The sequence below is a fragment of the Prunus dulcis genome, chromosome 6, assembly GCF_902201215.1.
Source record: "Prunus dulcis chromosome 6, ALMONDv2, whole genome shotgun sequence".
Taxonomy (NCBI): domain Eukaryota; kingdom Viridiplantae; phylum Streptophyta; class Magnoliopsida; order Rosales; family Rosaceae; genus Prunus; species Prunus dulcis.
Window position 1 is genome coordinate 22,198,938 of NC_047655.1, and position 19,709 is coordinate 22,218,646.

The 19,709-nt window shown below is 37.6% G+C and overlaps 1 protein-coding gene across 2 annotated transcripts; it reads left to right on the plus strand.

Moving 5' to 3' along the window:
- The first annotated feature begins 5,392 nt into the window (after positions 1-5,392).
- On the plus strand, positions 5,393-9,120 carry LOC117630958 (floral homeotic protein APETALA 2-like). 2 transcript variants are annotated; one of them, XM_034363840.1, is made up of 10 exons: positions 5,393-6,462; positions 6,658-6,683; positions 6,797-6,827; positions 6,934-7,021; positions 7,226-7,371; positions 7,489-7,533; positions 7,691-7,785; positions 7,859-8,040; positions 8,154-8,378; positions 8,472-9,120. In XM_034363840.1, the coding sequence occupies exons 1-10, from the start codon at positions 5,870-5,872 to the stop codon at positions 8,688-8,690; spliced, it is 1,650 nt and encodes a 549-aa protein (XP_034219731.1). In that variant the 5' UTR covers positions 5,393-5,869; the 3' UTR covers positions 8,691-9,120. The 2 variants fall into 2 exon arrangements, with proteins under 2 accessions (XP_034219731.1, XP_034219732.1); XM_034363841.1 differs by having other exon boundaries at positions 7,883-8,040.
- The last annotated feature ends 10,589 nt before the right edge of the window (positions 9,121-19,709 follow it).

A 19,709-nucleotide genomic window follows, 5' to 3' on the forward strand; every position in this document is an offset into this window, starting at 1 on the left:
CCCACTATGCAAGAATTGAAGTCTGCCATGCCCAACCTATCTGACAGTGAGTATCAGCAGATTCTTACCATGATGAATGATAAGAAAGAGCCACAAGCAAACTCTGCAGGTTTGTCATATTATCCTTTACCTTTACACCGCTGGCTGATTGATAGTGGCGCAACAGATCATATTACATCCACCTCACATTCTTTTACGTCCACAAATAACAACCCTTCCATTCCACCAGTTGTATTGCCTAGCGGTGAAAAGGCTTCTATTATTTCTGTTGGGAATGCTTCTCTCAACTCATCTCTTTCTTTAAACAATGTCTTGTATGTGCCTAGCTTCAAAGTTAATTTGATGTCAGTAAGCAAACTTACACAAGGACTTCATTGTTCCATCTCTTTTTTTCCTAATTGGTGCATTTTGCAGGACTTGGCTACGAGGAAGACGATTGGTCTGGGTAAACAGCAAGGAGGTCTTTACTACTTGGTTTCTTTGGTGTCAGACAAGCCTTCCCTTCTCCCACCATCTTGCAACCATGCTCATGCCTCAACTCACCTCTGGCACAGCCGTTTAGGCCATCCATCATCTTCTCGTTTACAATTTTTAGCTAAGAATGTTTTACATTTCCCTTTTTCAAATAATGCTTGCGAGGTTTGTCCCTTGGCAAAGCAAACTCGCTTACCTTTTCATTTAAGTTCTATTTCCTCTTCTAAACCATTCTCTCTTATTCATTGCGACATTTGGGGGCCACATAAAATTGCATCTTTTTCAGGGGCTCGTTATTTTCTAACTATTGTGGATGATTTTACTAGGTTCACTTGGTTATTTCTCATGCAAAATAAATCTGAAACACAGAACTTGCTTAAATCCTTTTTTGCCTTTGTCCAAACACAATTCAATACTCACGTACAACAAATACGCGTTGATAATGGAGGTGAATTTTCTTCCATGCGTCGTTTCTTTCACGAACATGGGGTTATCTTTCAACATACTTGTGTCTACACACCACAACAAAATGGTGTTGTAGAGCGCAAGCACCGACATATCATAGAGATGGCTAGGGCTTTACGTTTTCAGGCACATCTCCCTATTTCTTTTTGGGGAGAATGTGTTCTCACCGCCATTTACTTGATCAATCGTCTACCCACTGCCCTTTTATCCAAGATATCCCCATATGAGAAGCTGTACCATAAACCTCCTTCTTATACCCACCTCCGCGTTTTTGGTTGTTTAGCCTATGCCACCATTGTCCAACCTTCCCATAAATTTGATCCTAGAGCCAAGCGATGTGTTTTTCTCGGTTATCCTTTCGGTCAAAAGGCCTACAAATTATTTGATCTTACCACCAAAAAATTTTTTACCAGTCGTGATGTCGTTTTTCATGAGAGTCATTTTCCTTTCCAAACTCTCCCTTCTTCCTCTCTCACGGAACCTCCACCCCCTGTTTTACCTCTTCCTTTATCTGATTTGTCATCTCCTCCATGTATATCTCCTGACTTACTCTCACCACATCCTCCATCTCCTTCTACCCCACCCGATCTCACGGCTTCTTTCGACACCGCTGCCCCCATTTTTCCCTCGGACACCACTGCCATACCAGCCCCATCACCACCTTCCTCTCCTTCTGTACCACCAGCCCCCATCCGCCACTCTCTTCGCCATAAGGTTAAACCAGCCCATCTCCATGATTATGTTTGCTCACAGGTTACTCTACCCACGCTTGACCAATCGTCGGACTCCTTGCCATGTCGCACCAAAGGTACTCGTTATCCCCTTTCTAATTTCCTTTCTTATCACCGTTACTCACCATCACACTTTACTTTCATTGCCAATATTAGTCGGCCAGTGGAACCTAACACTTTTGCAGAGGCTGTTTCTAATCCCCACTGGCAAGAGGCTATGCAATCTGAACTTGCCGCTTTGGAATCCAATCAGACTTGGTCCCTCACTTCTCTTCCACCTGGGAAGCAACCCATTGGATGCAAATGGGTCTATAAAATCAAGCATCGCTCCGATGGCACCATTGAGCGCTACAAGGCTCGTCTCGTGGCCAAAGGGTACACTCAAACTGAAGGTCTTGACTACCATGACACATTTTCTCCTACTGCCAAAATGGTTTCTGTTCGGTGTGTTCTTGCTCTTGCCGCTGCCCACCACTGGTCTTTGCATCAACTTGACGTCCACAATGCATTCCTCCATGGCGATCTACATGAGGAAATCTACATGTCACCTCCTCTTGGTCTTCGGCGACAGGGGGAGCATTTGGTATGTCGCCTTCACAAATCCTTGTACGGATTGAAGCAAGCATCTCGCCAATGGTTTTCTAAGTTCACTGAAGCCATACAAGCTGCTGGTTTCACTCAGTCCAAAGCCGATTATTCGCTTTTTACCTGCAAAAATGGCAAGTCCTTCACCGCTCTTTTGATCTACGTTGATGACATATTGATTACAGGAAATAATTTGCCTGCCATTGATGCTCTCAAGCGATTTCTTAATACTCGTTTTAAGATCAAAGACCTTGGTGATCTTAAATATTTTTTGGGCATTGAGGTCTCACGTTCCAGGAAAGGAATTTCTATTTGTCAAAGGAAATATGCATTGGACATTATTAAAGATGGAGGAGCTTTGGGAGCACGTCCAGTAAGCTTTCCCATGGAACAAAATTCCAAAATTTCTTCTGATACAGGTGAGATACTTCATGATCCAACAAAGTATAGACGATTGGTGGGACGTTTGATTTATCTCACCATAACAAGACCTGATATTACCTACTCAGTACACATACTCAGTAGATTCATGCATGAGCCTCGCAAGCCACACTTAGATGCCGCCATGAGAGTTTTGAGGTATCTGAAAAGTACACCAGGACAAGGACTCTTCTTTCCTGCTGGAAATGAGATGAAGTTGACGGCATACTGTGATTCAGATTGGGCGGGATGTCCAACCACACGAAGGTCCACAAGTGGCTATTGCGTGTTTCTTGGAAATTCTTTGATCTCATGGAGAACAAAGAGACAAAAAACAGTATCTCTTTCTTCAGCAGAGGCTGAATATCGCGCAATGACAGGTGCTTGCTGTGAAATTACTTGGTTGCGTTATCTATTGCAAGACCTACAACTCCCAAACCCAGGACCAGCTACTTTACATTGTGATAACCAAGCTGCGCTGCACATATCTGCCAATCCAGTGTTCCATGACAGAACTAGACACATTGAAATTGATTGTCATTTTATCAGGGATAAAATTCTGGACAGAACAGTGGTTACAAGATATATTTCATCTCAACAACAAGTAGCAGATGTGTTTACGAAGGCCTTGGGAAAAGAAGATTTTTCAGCTATGGTATGCAAGTTGGGAGTTCACAATATTCACTCTCCAACTTGAGGGGGAGTGTTGAGAAGTCAACTAAATCCCAAATATATTTGGGATTGAGTGATTTGCCAAATTATATGTAATTGATTGTATATGATTTGCTTTCCTTTACTAGTCTCTTGATTGTAGGAAACTTGGGTATAGATACCCTTAACAGTGTAAAGAGAAAACAAGCAAGTAATCAAACATTCTTCTTTTGATTACAATTTTACAAGTAAAGAGAGAGGGGATGAATGGGGAAAGGAGGCGGCAACTATAATTCCTTAGGCTAGGATTTTTATTTTATTTTTTCCTTTTGCTCTCATTTCGAGAGTACCCCTGAGTTTCATGAATTTTTTTGGCTTTCATTTTTGTTTACAAAGAGTGTTTTCATGATTTAGTGTGCCTATATAAAACCTGCTAGTCATGCACCAACCCACCCTAACACATGGATTCATAAAAGTTATTAAGAAAACTTGGGTATTTAGGGATTACCATGCTACCATTCTATCAATTCCAATTGCAACTTAATGTGAATACAAGATTATGCTTATGCATTCTTAAGCTATAAGAACAAAAATAGAAACCCTAACAAACTAGAGTTACTAAATTTGTAATTCGGCCTAAAGTATGGTTTTAGTTCTTTTATTGCAAGTTTGGCAGTTTAATTATTTTGTGTTGGATCATACTGCTGAACTAGATTGACCGTATTACAATCTCGATAACAAATCCTTAAGGTATGATGATGATAATGTCGACACTTGATGTTTATAAAACAGTCAATTCCCATAAAATCTAGTTTTTGACTTGTGGCTGTATTTTCACAGGGCATATGTAAACTTACAAATTCTCTTAAATTGTAATACACGTATTATTTAATTAAACCAGAAGTTCTAAATTACGGGACTACTAATCCTACCCATGTTACAATTCTTGAATACTTGTAACACCCCGTTAACATAGTCGGACTAAACTATTCAAGTGAAGGAAGGGCCACACATGGGATGAAAAGGAATATAGTATGAATGAAGAAGAAGTAATCTTGCCATTTGTAAAAAATTGTTTAAGCATTAACAAAGGGGAAAAGATGAAGTTGAAAGAGAAAAGAAAGGAAGAAGAGAAGTAGAAGTGTCGGAGACGCGGGAAAGGAAGAGAGTGAGGAGAGGAGAGTGGGAGAGAAGGGCCACAACAATACGAGGTACAGCAAATAGGAAGGGGCATTGGTCGCTAGAAGAACGAAAGAGGCAAAGGTGGCCCTCTTCCCGTACTCTTGGATTGGACTTTTTTGGAAAGACCTTCCTTTTCCTACCATTATTCCCATTTCCTTTTTCTGATACCAAACCAAACCCAGTAATAACAACCCAGTCACCACTCACCACCTCGCTCCTTCGAGAGAGAGGTCCTTGATTTGATAATTACACCTTTTTTTCTTTCCCAAAATGCCCCGGTTGTCCACCCACTATTTACTGCCCTTCTTCCTTATGGTAAAAACCAGGTGAAACACACAAGATACCTGAATATGTGAAAAAAAGCGAAATCAAATATTTTTGTATCAATATTTTATTTATTTTGTTGACTTGTGATGTGAACGTTGAAATAATTAAGTTGCTAATAAAGGCAATAGAGTAATTAGCCATCTATTTTAGTGTTTGGGCTGTCTATTTCCATTAGTGGGTAAATAGAATAGAGAGAGAGAGGGAGAGAGAGAGAGAGAGAGAGAAGAATGCTTTTCGATTTGGTTAACGTGGGAAAGTTGTGTAAGAAAGAGATGGTTCTTTCTTTTCTCTCCCCATTACCCCATCTGATCCATGCTCCTTTGAACCCACCAATAACCTCAAAAAAAGAGGGAAAAAAAAAAAAGAAGAAAAAAAGAAACAGAGAAAGAGAAAGAGAGACAACAGTAAAGTTGAACTGTACACAACAAGTTTAAAGCCCAAAAACTTCAAGTTTAATCTTTATTTAATAGAGATGCCAAAAATGCATACTACAAAATTTTATAAAATTGATTGATTGCGCAAAATAAAAAGTAAAGAGAGAGAGAGAGAGAGAGAGAGAGAGAGAGAATTATGAGTCATTGAAAGGAAAAGGAAGCAAGTGGTTAGAGATGGAGAGAGAGAGAGAGAGAGAGGGGGGTATTAAGGGTGGGGTGAGAAAGCTTGAGGCTAAGGCTTTACTGAAACTGGCCTCGTCTATGCTGTATTGGGCAGTTTTAGGCGCCATATACAAGCACAAGATCTTGGAGTCCATAGCTCCATAGCTTCATAGCTTCATAGCTCCATAGCTCTCTCTTTCTCTCTCTCTCTCTCTCTCTTAACCCTCCTCCTACTCTTGCCTTTTTGCAAAGACACAAAACCTGCAACATTACCCACCTCTCTCTTTTCTCTCTTTAACTTTTCCTTTTCGTGTTTCTTGTTGAGGCCTTTTTTTTTTTTTTGCCACGCTGAATTCTGGGTTTGATGTAAAAAAATAAAACTGAACACCGAGCAAACAGCTGGTAGACAAACCCAACAAAGAGACAGACAGAAAAAAAATGTGGGATCTCAATGACTCGCCTGATCAGCGTCCACGTGGCGATGAATCGGAGGGCTGCTCCTCCCAGAAGACCTCGGCCGACGGAGACGAGGAAAAGGGCAAACGGGTCGGATCCGTGTCCAATTCAAGCTCCTCGGCCGTGGTCGTCGAGGACGACGGATCAGACGAGGAAGAAGACGACGACGGCCCCGCCAAGCTCGCCAAGACGCGGGGAGGAGGAGGGGGCAAGATATTCGGGTTCTCCATGGCCCACGAGGAGTCCATGGATGGTGATCCGCCCGTGACCGTGACCGTGACCCGACAGTTCTTTCCGGTGGAGCTAGACTCCACCTCTGAAATAATGGGGCCCACACGGGGTGCCGTCCCGCCTCCAGCTCCTCCTTCTTCGTCGTCGTCGTCGTTTCCCAGGGCCCACTGGGTCGGGGTCAATTTCGGGCAGTCGGATTCGGGCAGCCCCGGGAAGCCGCCGGCCGCGGTGGAGGCAGCCCACCAGCCCATGAAGAAGAGCCGGCGTGGGCCTCGCTCCAGGAGCTCTCAGTACCGCGGCGTGACGTTTTACCGGAGGACTGGCCGATGGGAGTCTCATATTTGGTCAGTTATTAGTTAGTTAATTTCACTTCACATAATTAGTAACTAATTTTTTTCAGTTACTATTCCTATGTTTCAAACAATTTCACTTCACATAATTAGTAACTAATTTTTTTCAGTTACTATTCCTATGTTTCAAACAATTTATATATATATATATATATTTCTATATTTAATTTATTTTGTACTTTGGCACAGGGATTGTGGGAAGCAAGTTTATCTTGGTAAGACTCTGACAAAAATGATGCCTTTGTGTTTTGGCTTGCAATTTTAATTTTATTTTATGGTATTTTTACTGATGGGACTTTTTTTTCTTTCGCCATAATACGATTAATAGGTGGATTTGACACAGCACATGCAGCTGCACGGTGAGCTCTTTTTCTATTTCTTCATCTCGAAAAAACCAAGGTTTAATTTTGTGTGGGAAAATGTGGGGGCTGGAAAAAATATGAGAATTTATTTTGTGTTATGCAGTGCTTACGATCGAGCGGCCATCAAGTTCCGGGGAGTGGAGGCTGACATAAATTTTAGCATAGAGGATTATGAAGAAGACTTGAAACAGGTGAGAGAGAGTGTACGGTCCCCGAAATAAAGAGAAAGGGCTTTGAACTTATCTTCAACAGTTTTTTTTTTTTTTTTTTAAATACCTTATCTTCAACAGTTGCAGAAAATAAATAAATAAATTTCTTTTTCTTTTTTAAAATTTTATTTTTGAGTTTTGGTTTGTTATAATTTTCTTGGGATGTTTGCATGAAATGAAACACAGATGACCAATTTAACAAAGGAAGAATTTGTGCATGTACTTCGCCGACAAAGCACCGGGTTCCCCAGAGGTAGCTCCAAATATAGAGGGGTCACCTTGCACAAGTGTGGGAGATGGGAGGCCAGGATGGGCCAATTTTTAGGCAAAAAGTAATCAACCTCTCTCTCTCTCTCTCTCTCTCTCTCTAGCTTTACCCTTCAATTCTCATTTCACCATTTTTCTTCTACTACTTCCTTGCTTCATGAATTGCTCAATGATTTTCATAGGTACGTGTATTTGGGCTTGTTTGATACCGAGATTGATGCTGCAAGGTACATATATATATATATACATGATATCGTAGTACGGATCTGCTCTCTATATGTAAACATGTATATCTCGTAATGTTGATTTCTTTTATGGTTAGAATGTTCCTAAAGATTTGAGTTTTTGTTGGGGCTTAATTTTATGCTACTTCAATTCTTGTAGGGCCTATGACAAAGCAGCAATCAAGTGCAATGGCAAGGAAGCTGTCACTAATTTTGATCCCAGCATCTACGAGAACGAGCTCAACCCCTCCTCTGGTAATTCAAATTGTAATAACATTATTAATGCATTGTAATTAATCTGATCATTTGGATTTATGTGTTTGCGTAGAATCATCCGGCGTTAATGCTGCAGAACACAATCTCGATTTGAGTTTGGGCAGTTCAAACTCGAAGAAAAACAATCAAGCTTTTGGGAGTAGTGATCATGGCCAAAATGCTGCAATGGAAGTTCAACATTCTGCCTCAATGCAACTCGAAGCCGATTGGCGGAATCAAGGGTTTCGACAAAAGGTTTCGTAACAAATTATTTTTATTTAATTACATTAATTATTGTCTGAACGTGTGATTCATACATATTTCTATCATATATCCGTCTAATTATTTTTGTTTCTTACATTTAATAGCTTAACCTACAAAGGGATCGATCTAGAGAGGAGAGTGATGTACACAGAAGAGATGGATACTTAGAGACAGAAGCCATGCAGCTTCTACTCAGAACCAACCTTCATTCTCCAGCCCCCAATGAAATGCATAAATATGGGCAGTTTAGTAGGAGGCCTAACGTTGGAGACACCCAAATGCCTCACACTTTCCCACCACATTTCAACTCACCAAACAATTACCACCATGTAAGCACAATTAAATAATTTTCAACTCATGATTTGCTGCGGTGATGATGAATTTGCTTAAAATTATTGTGATTATTTTTCCTTTTGTCCCAGGTTCAGTTTCCAAGCAGCAGCGAAGGAGGCCGCATCGGCAGTGATCTTTCACTCTCGATGAGTGACCACCCACACCAACAACAATGGCAATCCGGCACGCCGACTTCCGATATATTTGCAACTGCTGCAGCATCATCAGGATTCCCACCTCAAATCAGACCGTCCGCGCAAAATTGCTGGCTGCCGAAAAGTGGTTTCCACTCTCTCACAAGACGCTAGCTATAGCTCTTCTCTTGACCATTGAGCCATGACCCTCCCTCCTACATTTTTCTGCCTAATTTCCACCATGTCCCATTTCATCTAATTATTCACCAAGCCGTCTTGATATGTTTGTGTTTGTAAGCCTTTTGATTTGATCCCCAACTCCAATTTTTTCAGAGTCCCAAAAAGAGAAACTAGTCAAGAAGAGGAAGAGAACACAAAACAAAAGAGAGAGGAAGGAAAGTCTCCTGTTTTGTGGGAAATGTATGGTCATTGGTCAAACTAACAAATGGAAAAAATCCATCTTCAACTAGATATTCTGAGTTCTGACAACAATATATATCTGATTTAATTTTAATAGTTGTTTTATTATTTTATATGTAATTCAAGACCATGTGTTACTGACTTATTGCGCCCTAGCTGCTAGATTAAGTTATGATATTTTGGATCCAAAGGTTGTCATCTTTCTATTTTTATAATTCAACTTTTTTGGCCTTAAAAGTGGGGTTGGGGTTGAGGTTGAGGTTGAGGTTGAGGTGAGAAAACAAAGAGGAAGAAAATCTAAGCTTCAAAGATGGGGTGGAGACTCAGAGAAATTCAGGCATACGAAAACAGGTATTTTGTATTGTCTTGGAAATATCACCCGATGGTGATGAATAGTCCCCATCATCGGTGTCCTTTGAATCAGTTCTTTCTCCAAAAGCAGTAGCAGACACTGCTATTATGACGAGAGGGACCTTTCATATATTTCAAAGGACATAAAAAATTAAAAGATAGAGACCAATGGGGTTAGGGTTCTACTTGGGGTTTAAAATTTAGTCATGTCAGTTCGAAGAGGGAGATTCAAACTTGCGACCGACTGATCTTAAACAACTCACCTAATTCTCATATGTTTAGTCATGTTTTAATTACAAAGCAAACACAAAAGACACTTAAGAAAAATGGGGTCAAGTTAGACCTAGAACATGCGACAATACGAAGAACATATTTTTATTATTATATTTATTTGTTATTTTTAATAAAATAGTAAAATAGTATATTAATTAGATATTGTAAGTTAGGCAGATGCGAATAAAATACAAGAGCTGCTTTCATCATCATGCGCGTCACACCAAGATTTTTCTGAGGCGCATACAAATTATATTCTCTCTCTCTCACTGAGCCATTTCTTGAAGTCTGCATTATATTATAAATATATGTAAATGCATGCCTAAGTTAAGGTACATTGTATATACCTCAGGGTGAAAACTTAGCTAAAGCTGGCTCGACATTCTTGTGCATCTTTGATTGAAGTTTGAAATCTGCACAAAACAAAGCAAACATCTGTAAGTTCATTGTACTTTCGTTTTTAACAAGGAAAATGTAGATTAATTAAATATTTTAATGACCAATTAAGCTTCTAATTAGCTAGGTAAGGAGCAATAATGCAAATCTAAAAGTTGCTAATAAAAGAGCCAGAGATTCTGTCCCTTGCATGTGAAAGCAGAAAACTTGGGTTTTGAAGCAAAGAATCCTTCGTACCCCTCTGATTTTCACTGCCACTTTACCTCATTGTTATTTTGACCTAGACTAGAAGCAATACATACATACGCTTCTGTTTTACTTTGATTTTATTATTTTTTAAATACAAGCGATACAAGAAGCAAAGGAGTTTCTCACACATACAAATAAAGTGCAAGTACTTAGCTAGATCCCATTAGTTATTTTAATTTGATTTTTAAACAAGGAAGATAAATATGTGTTTTTATTTTTTTTTTATTTTAGAATAATACCAAAACTTTTGTGTGCCGTAGATTTCTTCATAAGTGATCCCTGAAGTGGTCCAAAGCACTAACGCTGCCACGCGGCTTTATATGATTTGGGTGTGAATTGAATGGAGGAAAAACTCCAATTTTCCAAAAGAGAACAAAGCGACATTGTCCTGTAGTAGCTTAAAGCCCCTTGCCTAAGATCCTTTCCTTTGCATCGGATCTACGAAGCACTGCTATAACTCAGACAAACAGATTTTATCCCACTCTCTCTCTCTCATATGCTTTTTACCATGAATTATTATGGTGGAAAAAAGAACCAAAAAAGAAAAAAAAAGGGGAGAGGCTATAATTGATAACACAGCTATGTTGCATGTGTGTTGAAGTGTACTAGGTCTGTACAAGACAACCCTTGTTGAGCAATGTGGGGACCAAAGGAAGGAAAATTAAACAGAAAACTATGAAGAAGGAGGACGATAGATAGATTGGGTATATACATGGGTATGTTGTCTTGTCAACATTCTCGCAACTTGCAACATAACGTGATGTCATTTATCACGTCAATTAGTTCTTGTTCGAATACACTTATCGTATTGATAATCTGATAATAACATGTCGGAAAGTTAATTACGTGCTAACAAACCATGTAGGCTGTTTAGATTTTCACTTTCATCCTCATAGTTTTGATTTTGACAATAATATATGCCCTCGTAATTAACTAATGTAGAAATATATGAACAGTTGTAGGTTTCTATCTATTCTTTAAAGTTATATGAATCATGTTTTGTGTGAGAGGTTTTTCGTGTTATTTTGAATGATTAAGGTTGTTATTATAGTCGATATCCTTTTGAGTGATTAGAATAAAGTATGTAAAATTGGTCGTTCAATTACAATATCAAGTAAGTATAGGGATAAAAAGCAAAACCCTAGTCAAGTATAAGGACCAAAAGAAATGTCATTTGGCCTAGAAGGTATTTATAACACAAACAAGGGTTGCCTTGGGATAATTAAATTTTTGCTTTTTTTTAAAAAAAAAATATTTTTTTTAATAATAAGAGGTTTTCCATAAATGTGATTGCTTTGCTTGAATGGTTGGAAATGGTTTTGGAGAGGTTGTTTTCTTTATTTGGTTTCATTATTGGTGAGAGTGGTGCGTGTAGCGTTTGTCCTTTCAATTTTGTTTTCTGTCCAAAACCATATACGTATTTCTGATGAATGTGACTGTGACTCTGTGAAGGACTCAGACTGGGACTTGACTGTGAAGGGTGTATAATTATAATATATTATGTATTTTCATATATGCATATGCTGTGCACAGTGCAGTGTGTGTGTTAGATCGCTTTCATCATTCACTGAGACAAACTACTTCTTTGGTTTCCCTTTTCTGGGACGCGCTTAAGCTTTCCACTCACTCTCTCTCTCTCTCTCTTTAAAACACCCATCAATTCTGTTGCTTTATCTCTCTCTGACTTACTCTCTTTGCATCCATATATTTCCATTTTTGGGCATTGTTATTATGTCCACAAAATTCACACCCCATCTGCTCCCTCACACCTTCCCTTGCACGGACCTCTTTAACAATATCATTCAAAATTTAACATCTCTTGTCCCACCTGCCCTTCAACAAGAAGCCTACTTGAGAGAGAGAGAGAGAGAGAGAGAGAGAGAGAGAGTGAGCGCTTTAGCAGCCCTTTTCTGTTAGAAGCATGTAAAACTTTCATTAAGGATCGAAGTATTTCTAAAAGATAGTTCAGAGGTTCTCAAAAAGTACAATTGTTTATTTTGATCATACTGTACTGTACTAGTATTAGAAACAGTTTGATTATCTGAAAATATGTTTGACACGTATATGAAGAATACTTATAACATAAACTTTCGTTGTTTGAGAGATAAGAACCTTATTGACGTATAATTGTGTGGTTTCAAAGTGCGTGGACGTGACATTGTCCTTCTCTTTTTGAATTTTTTATTCAAGAGCTTTATGTACGGAACATAACCTTAAGTAAGGACTAACCATGTCACAAAAAAACATAAAGGATCAAAGACGATTATTCCGCAAACCTCAGGAACTATTTGTAATAAAAAAACCTATATTAACAAAGATAGTTTAGAAGTTCTCAAAAAGTACAAATTTTTATTTTGATCATACTGTACTAGTATTAGAAACGGTTTGATTATATGAAAATACGTTTGACACGAATGAAGAATATTTCAGACACAGACTTATGTTGTTTAAGAGATAAGAACCTTATTGACGCATGAGTGTGTGGTTTGAAAGTGCGTGGGCGTGACATTATCCTTCTCCTTTTGAGTAGAGCTTAATCATAAAGCATGGTACCTTTGCATATGGAAAGGATCCCCCCACTAAGGAAAGAGCCTGCATTCAAAGGATTGGGACGAAACTAGCCTAAATATGTAGAATCATAGATGGAGCCAACTTAGGCGATAGCTATAGCTGCATGAACGTGTCTGAAACTTTGCTAACAAAAGCAAAAATAACTTGTCCTCAGGCTAACCCTACCAGCCGATTCCATTCTAATAGGTCAAGAAAAATGGACAAGGCATGTTTTGTAGGTAAGGGCTAATCTAGGCTATTCACTAGCCAAACTGTTGAAAACCCAGTTGGGTGGAATTGGGATATAACTTATAAGTGGGAAAGGTTTTTAAAAGTATCATTAGATGCCTCAAGAAAATAATAAATAACATGATATGCATGGCCTAGACTTTATCAATTACTCTGCAAATTATAATTTAGGAAATATTAACAGATTTGCTTGGTCCATTTGGGGGAAGTGGAATCAAAAGTTTCCTTTCCTAGAGGGCCTCTTCCTGCCTCAAAATGCTAAGCAAAACCCTAGTCTCTGAATAACATGAACACCAATTATGGTATCATGGGAGTTCAGTGAGACGGTGGGTGTGGACATCAATTTCCTGTAACAACAATCCAACAATTTTATTTATGGTTGAAAACGAAAAACAAAGGAGAAAGTTGTTGCCTAGGAATCAAAGAACCCACAGAATTGTTTGTGACAATATATATATATATCCTCAGATGTCTAATTTTCTCATCCACAAGTTTCATAAATCGCAAAAGATAATGAGCTGTTCTGTTGTGAATTCTCCATTGGTGTCCCATTTAGCAATTGGATTGGACCACCAGACCAAAAGTACTGTTTGTGAATGCTACAGCTACAGATAAAGTCGATTCATGGTCCTCCTTTTAGAAAGAGTTTTGTTGCAAAGGGGATGCTCTTAAAAGTTAAACATTATCTCTATTTTATTTTTTTTATTCACATATATGATGCATATATTCGAAGGCAGTAAAATAAATAGACGAACATAAGGTTTCCGAGAAACTACTTAGTTGATTATTTTAGTACGGATGATATTTTTAATGAGGTTTGTACAATTGGATGCATAAACCAAAAACTTTATAAGAATCCTCTTCATTTTGTCATAGAAGATGTATGGAGGTAGAAGGAGCTGGAGTTTGCCCGGTAGCAGCAAGCAGCTACCAGCTAGCTTTTGTCCACCTTCTGTCTTCAATACAACAAACGAAACCCAATCATAAAGGAACTGTGCTGGTATTGTACCATACACCTGTTTAATTTCTGAGCATTAATTATTAAGAAGTTTGGGTGAATAGCAATGCTTCACCCACCATAAAATATAAAATAAAATAATTATTGAAAATTCCCAAGTACGTACCTTCTTCTCTTTTTATACTTCCAAATTCCAATCCATGGACACAATTACAGTATCGTTTTTCTGAAATTCTTTTTCATGGTTTAAGCTGCAAAATAACATTTTTGAAACGCAACAAGACTATATTTTATAAATGCAATGAGATGCTCTACCTATGATCTTAGACTTAGGTGGGATACGAAAAAGTGTTGTTATTTATATCACATTGCTGATTGCCTTCCTAATACACTCGAACTTGAAGTAGCTTTTATTTCTATTCCTACTCTAATCCCATTAATTTTGAGCCTCATGATCTTGAATGAAAATACTGCGTTTCTCTTTGCCTTCACTTCACCGACGACTGCCGTTCTGCAAACTGCACAGTGCACACCGACCGAGTTTAATTAAAAAAATTAAATTTTCTGACCAAGTAAATGTTTACATTACATTATTTACCTTCACATGCACGTTGTATATATTATTGCACACATACAAATTACAATACAATAAAATTGACCCATCCTAACATATATAACACTCACGCACTTTGCACATGAGTGAAAGTTACCCTTAGAAATTAGACACAAAAATTATTAATAGCAAGTGGAACCCAGATGACAGAGATGAGAGTGAGAAAAACCCAAAAGAGAAAGGCCTCTTTATCTCTCTACCTTAATCTATAATTGGAATTGATTTTGAGTGGTTTCCAAAAATAGAAAAGATTGTCGACAAGAAAAACAAAAACTTGGTGGGGTTGCAAAAGCGGCCACGAAAAGCCATTCATCTGTGGCCATTCGTTCCCTCTGAGGTGGTATTAATGTAAAATCGAATTATTGGGGTTGGATTTTAAAAGGTTGCTTGCATGTTAGGTGTGCATCCCCCACCTTCACACTTTCCTCTCATAAAGAAAGTGGTGGGGTGTGTGAAGGTTAAGCTAGCAACTAGACTCAATGACAATGAGCACACACATGTTGCTAGGATGTGAAAGATGGTATCACGTCAGAAAATTAAGAAACCTTCAAAAAGTTTGTATCTAACTATTATTAGTTGATTTTTAAATTAAAAACTTTAACTTTCTTTATGATATTCGAACTAGACGACTACACTTGCCCCATGTGACTCCGATTAAATATTTCCTCTAATTTTTAGATTTGCTTCTAATTAATTATGACCATGGCTTGGATATTTCCATTTTTATGAAAGCATCATCTTGCATATGTGATGTTCCTGAAAAGTGTGATGAGTTGGCTTAGTAGAGGGAGAAATAGGCCAGTGTAGGATCTAAAAAAGAATGCGCACATATATAGTATTCCATTGTGGTATGTTTTCTCATGAAAGTTCGTACGTACAAAGACTCATGTTTGGTTGGTTGGTGCTGTCTCTTCCACTATTGTCATCATAACCAAATGCAGTTTTGGTCTTTTTCATCATTGATTGGGTTCTGGGTAAGATGCCCAGGAACAGCTAACTAAACGATTCAATTAAAGTTGTATTTTTCATATCACCTTGATGTTTTGTTGACAGCAATCATGAAAATAACAGTTCCATTTATCATCTCAATATGTTCATCTATATATATAAAAAGGGAGAAGGCGAGTTTGGTGAAACTTTCAAACTTATGTTCTCTATTACTTATCATTATAGAATGAGAACATTTGGTGAGAAATTTCTCGCCACATTGGGGCAAGGTGAGTGATAAGCATTGTCCGGTAAAACACTAATTATATACGAGCCAAATAATTTGAATTATAACCCTAATTTTTTAAAATTCACATGTCATGAAGTATACTATCCAAGATAATCACTATTACAAATCTCATTATTGATAAAATTACCCTAATTTCTAATTAATCTACCTTTTATATTCTTAAATTCAAGCATTCATGTAGCCCAACAATGAGAAAGGAAAAGGAAAAACACAATCGAGTGAGATTGGTGGGAAAGAAATAGAAAAATTGAGTGACAAACAGCCACATTACTATAAATATCTGATAAGGCTTGGATATCACTCAAGAAAATTGTGATAAAAGGGAATGCATCTGTCAACAAAGACAAGCATACAACAGTTGCTCATCACGGTTCTTGTCAAAATGTCAAAGTTTGCGAATTAATTAGTAGCATGAAGAAAATGAATAAGTTTCCATTTTAATGTATGAGCAATTTGGTTACGAGTTTCCAATTTTCAATTTGGGAAAGACGACTCTCTGTCTCGCGTTTCAAACAAAAAGACATCACAAAAAACAAAGGTTGGATGTCTCGTCATATTCAAAATTAGCAAAAACGGAATTGATAAAGTTGTTTGAATTCCCAATTTAGGGTTTTCTTTTTTTTTCGTGATTGATTTTGAGGCATGTCGTTTCATATGGACTTTGGGGCTGCACTCTGCACTCACTCTCTCTTCCCTTTAAATGGAAGTTGCTTGGTTTTTAAAGCAACCTTTTCCTGTCACCTACCCTCCAATTGTAGTCTTTTCTATTTTATAAGCTAAGATGCCTTTATTCTCACACATGTTTGTGGGTTTGCTTGCAACTTTGAAAGACTGAAAAATAATTTACCCCAAAAAACATAAGTTTGAAAGTGGAAATGGCTTGATATATACTTTTTGTTGCAATTTTGAAGTTTGTGATGAGAGGTCTCTAACAGTTTTGCCAGAGCTGGTTGTTTGAAACTCCAATTATAGTCTACAAAACAAAGCAACCAGCCCAAATTTTGAGGGTTTAGGGTAGCTAGGTTTCAGGCCTCCCCCTACCCATATTTTTGTCATTGATCATTTGGACCAGGCTAGGTCTATATAGGCTTCAGCTGCAAGAAGAGGATGACCCAATTAGGTAGATTGGTCTATGTATGACCACAACAATAGGGGTTGGCGTGAAATTAAAACAAGCTACCAAGAATTACCAAAGGGGGCCAAAGAAAAATTATTCTTGTTTAAAATTGTGCATTGATAGATAATTGTAGGCTTGTAGCTACAAACAAGTAGCTTCTTTCTTCAAATGAGATAAGTTTCTTAAATGGGCCTTGGGTTGTTTTAAAGATTTGTTGGTCCTAAAGTTAAACAAGGCTTGGGCTTTTAGACGAAGTTTGTTGTTTGACTGGCTTGATTGGTTTGATAAAACCCATCTCCTTCCTTCTTCTTAAGTTGATTGCAACCTTTCCACATAAGGAAGCAGTAATACATGTAAATCAACCCTAACCTCAGTCAGAATCTAAGAAATAGTTTGTTTTCTTGGAGTCTGGGACAAAGACTGCAAACTGTTTGATAAAATGCCTCAAAGAAAGCTAAGGCTAGGCTCCATTAGTCATTGCATGCTAGGCCAGACTTTACAAGATATTTTCTCAAGAAAGAAAATTCATGGACCCCCTAGTGCATCACATGGTGGGATCAGACTACACATATAACTGACCACCTTAAGAAAATCAAGAAAGACGTCTATTCTCATATAGTATCTCTGTGTGACCTGAAAACTCAGTTTTTAATCTCATACACAGTCGCAAGTTTGGTCAAATTGGGGAGAGTAAATACTTATTCATCACACCCAGCTAATATACGTAGCTATAAATGTGGGCTACCTAGAGAACAGCTTGCAAAGGGAAGCATCAAAGAGTTGTAAATGTAGTGCCACAGTGCCAGTAGATCCATTTACTATTTGCTAAAATTGAGTCAAATCTCAGTCCACCAACCAGCCGACTTTAAATTATTGTTGCCGCTTTTGCAAGGAGAAGAGGCCATAGATGTGACCTCAAACCTATTCACATAATTCAGGGGAGTGAAAAAGACGAAAAAGAAGAAACACAAAATCTAGCTAAGATGTGACGAAAGAACAACCAACACTAAGCGTCTAGTCTGATTCTAGTGCTCCCTATACTTGGCAAAGTGGGCCTGCAATCTTCTAAATCTTTGCAGCTCTCTTTCCATTTTACTTTAGCCACAGAGAGAGAGATATATATATGGCATCTGGCAACAGTAAGGAATTAAAACATGACACTTGACAAAGCCAAGTGCCATTTTTGGATGAAAGGATGAGTGGAGAACCTTGCCACACAACTTGATTAGGCAAAGCATCAATTCAACCCCATTTTGCACAGGTTTAGGTTTTCACTGTTGATACTGTACTTACTATCAAACCAATGTCATTGCATATAATACTATGTAATTATATTTTAGTGTACGTTTCGAATACGTACTAAATTCCAAATTAACGCTTAATCTTAAACCCTAAGACGATGAAGATCGGTTAGAACTTTAGTTAAACTTGATTATTAGGAGTTCATGCATGAACCATGTAAAGTTCTTTGGTCCAAGTCATGACGATATCATCACACATCATGCCTTGTACGTTATTAACGTCAAGTAACTAGCATCCGTTTTCACCAACTTTGTCCAACATATATAATAGTTACTTGCCACCTTAAATTAAAAGGCCGATATACATATATATATATATATATAGTATTCTATTGAGGGATCCTTTAAATAATTTTATTTGAGGAACATTCTTTAGGGTACCCTATCATTTTTTTCCCAATGATCCAAACAATCTATTTTTTAGGTCTTCATTTATAGATCATCCTTACAAAAAATTAGACAAATCGGAAACCGTTTCGACATCCAATTGTGTCTTACAAAATCAATGAACACGGTGCTTCAAGAAAATACTAAAATTTCAATAACTTAATTGAGTGGTCAAATAATATCTGATTCAAGTGATTTTTTGTAGAGATGATCTTTGAATGAGTATCTACAAAATAGACGGTTTGGATTAGTGAAATACAATCTGGAGTGGGACCTACAAGGAGTATCCCTCAAATAATTATTTGACGAATCCCTCAAAATATATATATAAAAATAACAATCCAGCAGTAGTATTGTAAGTATCACGTATGGTTGTTTGTGGTTTGTAGACATGGAGCAATACAACACAAAATTACATGTAAATTAATATATAAACTGTCCAAGAAAGAATCAACCAAGAAGAGTGTAACGCAAATAAAGGGCTGGCTAGAATATGGGGCATCTCTTTTTTTATAATTTGTTGTGGGTGGCAACGGCATTCAACAGAGGGACCGCAGGTCAGCTATATCATCATATGATATCAGTTATATATATATATATATATATATATATATATTAAATCATTTTTATATTTAGCATGCATCTTGTTTTTATGTGAGATCGATCCGGACAATAAGCATCATACTGTCTTTTTACCCTTTCCCTTTAGAAACAAAAATTTACACAAGTTTGCATTGAATGTACATATGGTTTTTCAGGAATCTCTTGTGAAAACCCTAGCCCCTTATTTTCCAAAAATACTTTAGAGCCGTTTTATTTTGAGGGAGAAGAAAGCCGTGTTCTTCCTCCCCTAAAAATTTTAAATTTACAAAATGTCAAACCACTTCCTCTTGCACCTTTTTTCTTATAAAATCAATATCTTATTCTATTGTCATTTATTACCACCTACATATAGATATATTCAGAAGCTCACCGACTCTCAAGTTTTTTTTGTGGATTTCTGACAAAGAAATAAGATATGAGTTTGTGTGTGTGTGATTAATAATGAGTATGAATCTCATAGTGCGAGTTAAATTTATAGACAATTAATAT

Bases quoted from the DNA above. Each gene is read 5' to 3' on its own strand.
- LOC117630958 (XM_034363840.1), top strand. From the start codon at position 5,870: ATGTGGGATCTCAATGACTCGCCTGATCAGCGTCCACGTGGCGATGAA. The intron at 6,828-6,933 runs GTGAGCTCTTTT...TGTGTTATGCAG, and splicing joins ACAGCACATGCAGCTGCACG to TGCTTACGATCGAGCGGCCA. The intron at 8,041-8,153 runs GTTTCGTAACAA...TACATTTAATAG, and splicing joins ATCAAGGGTTTCGACAAAAG to CTTAACCTACAAAGGGATCG.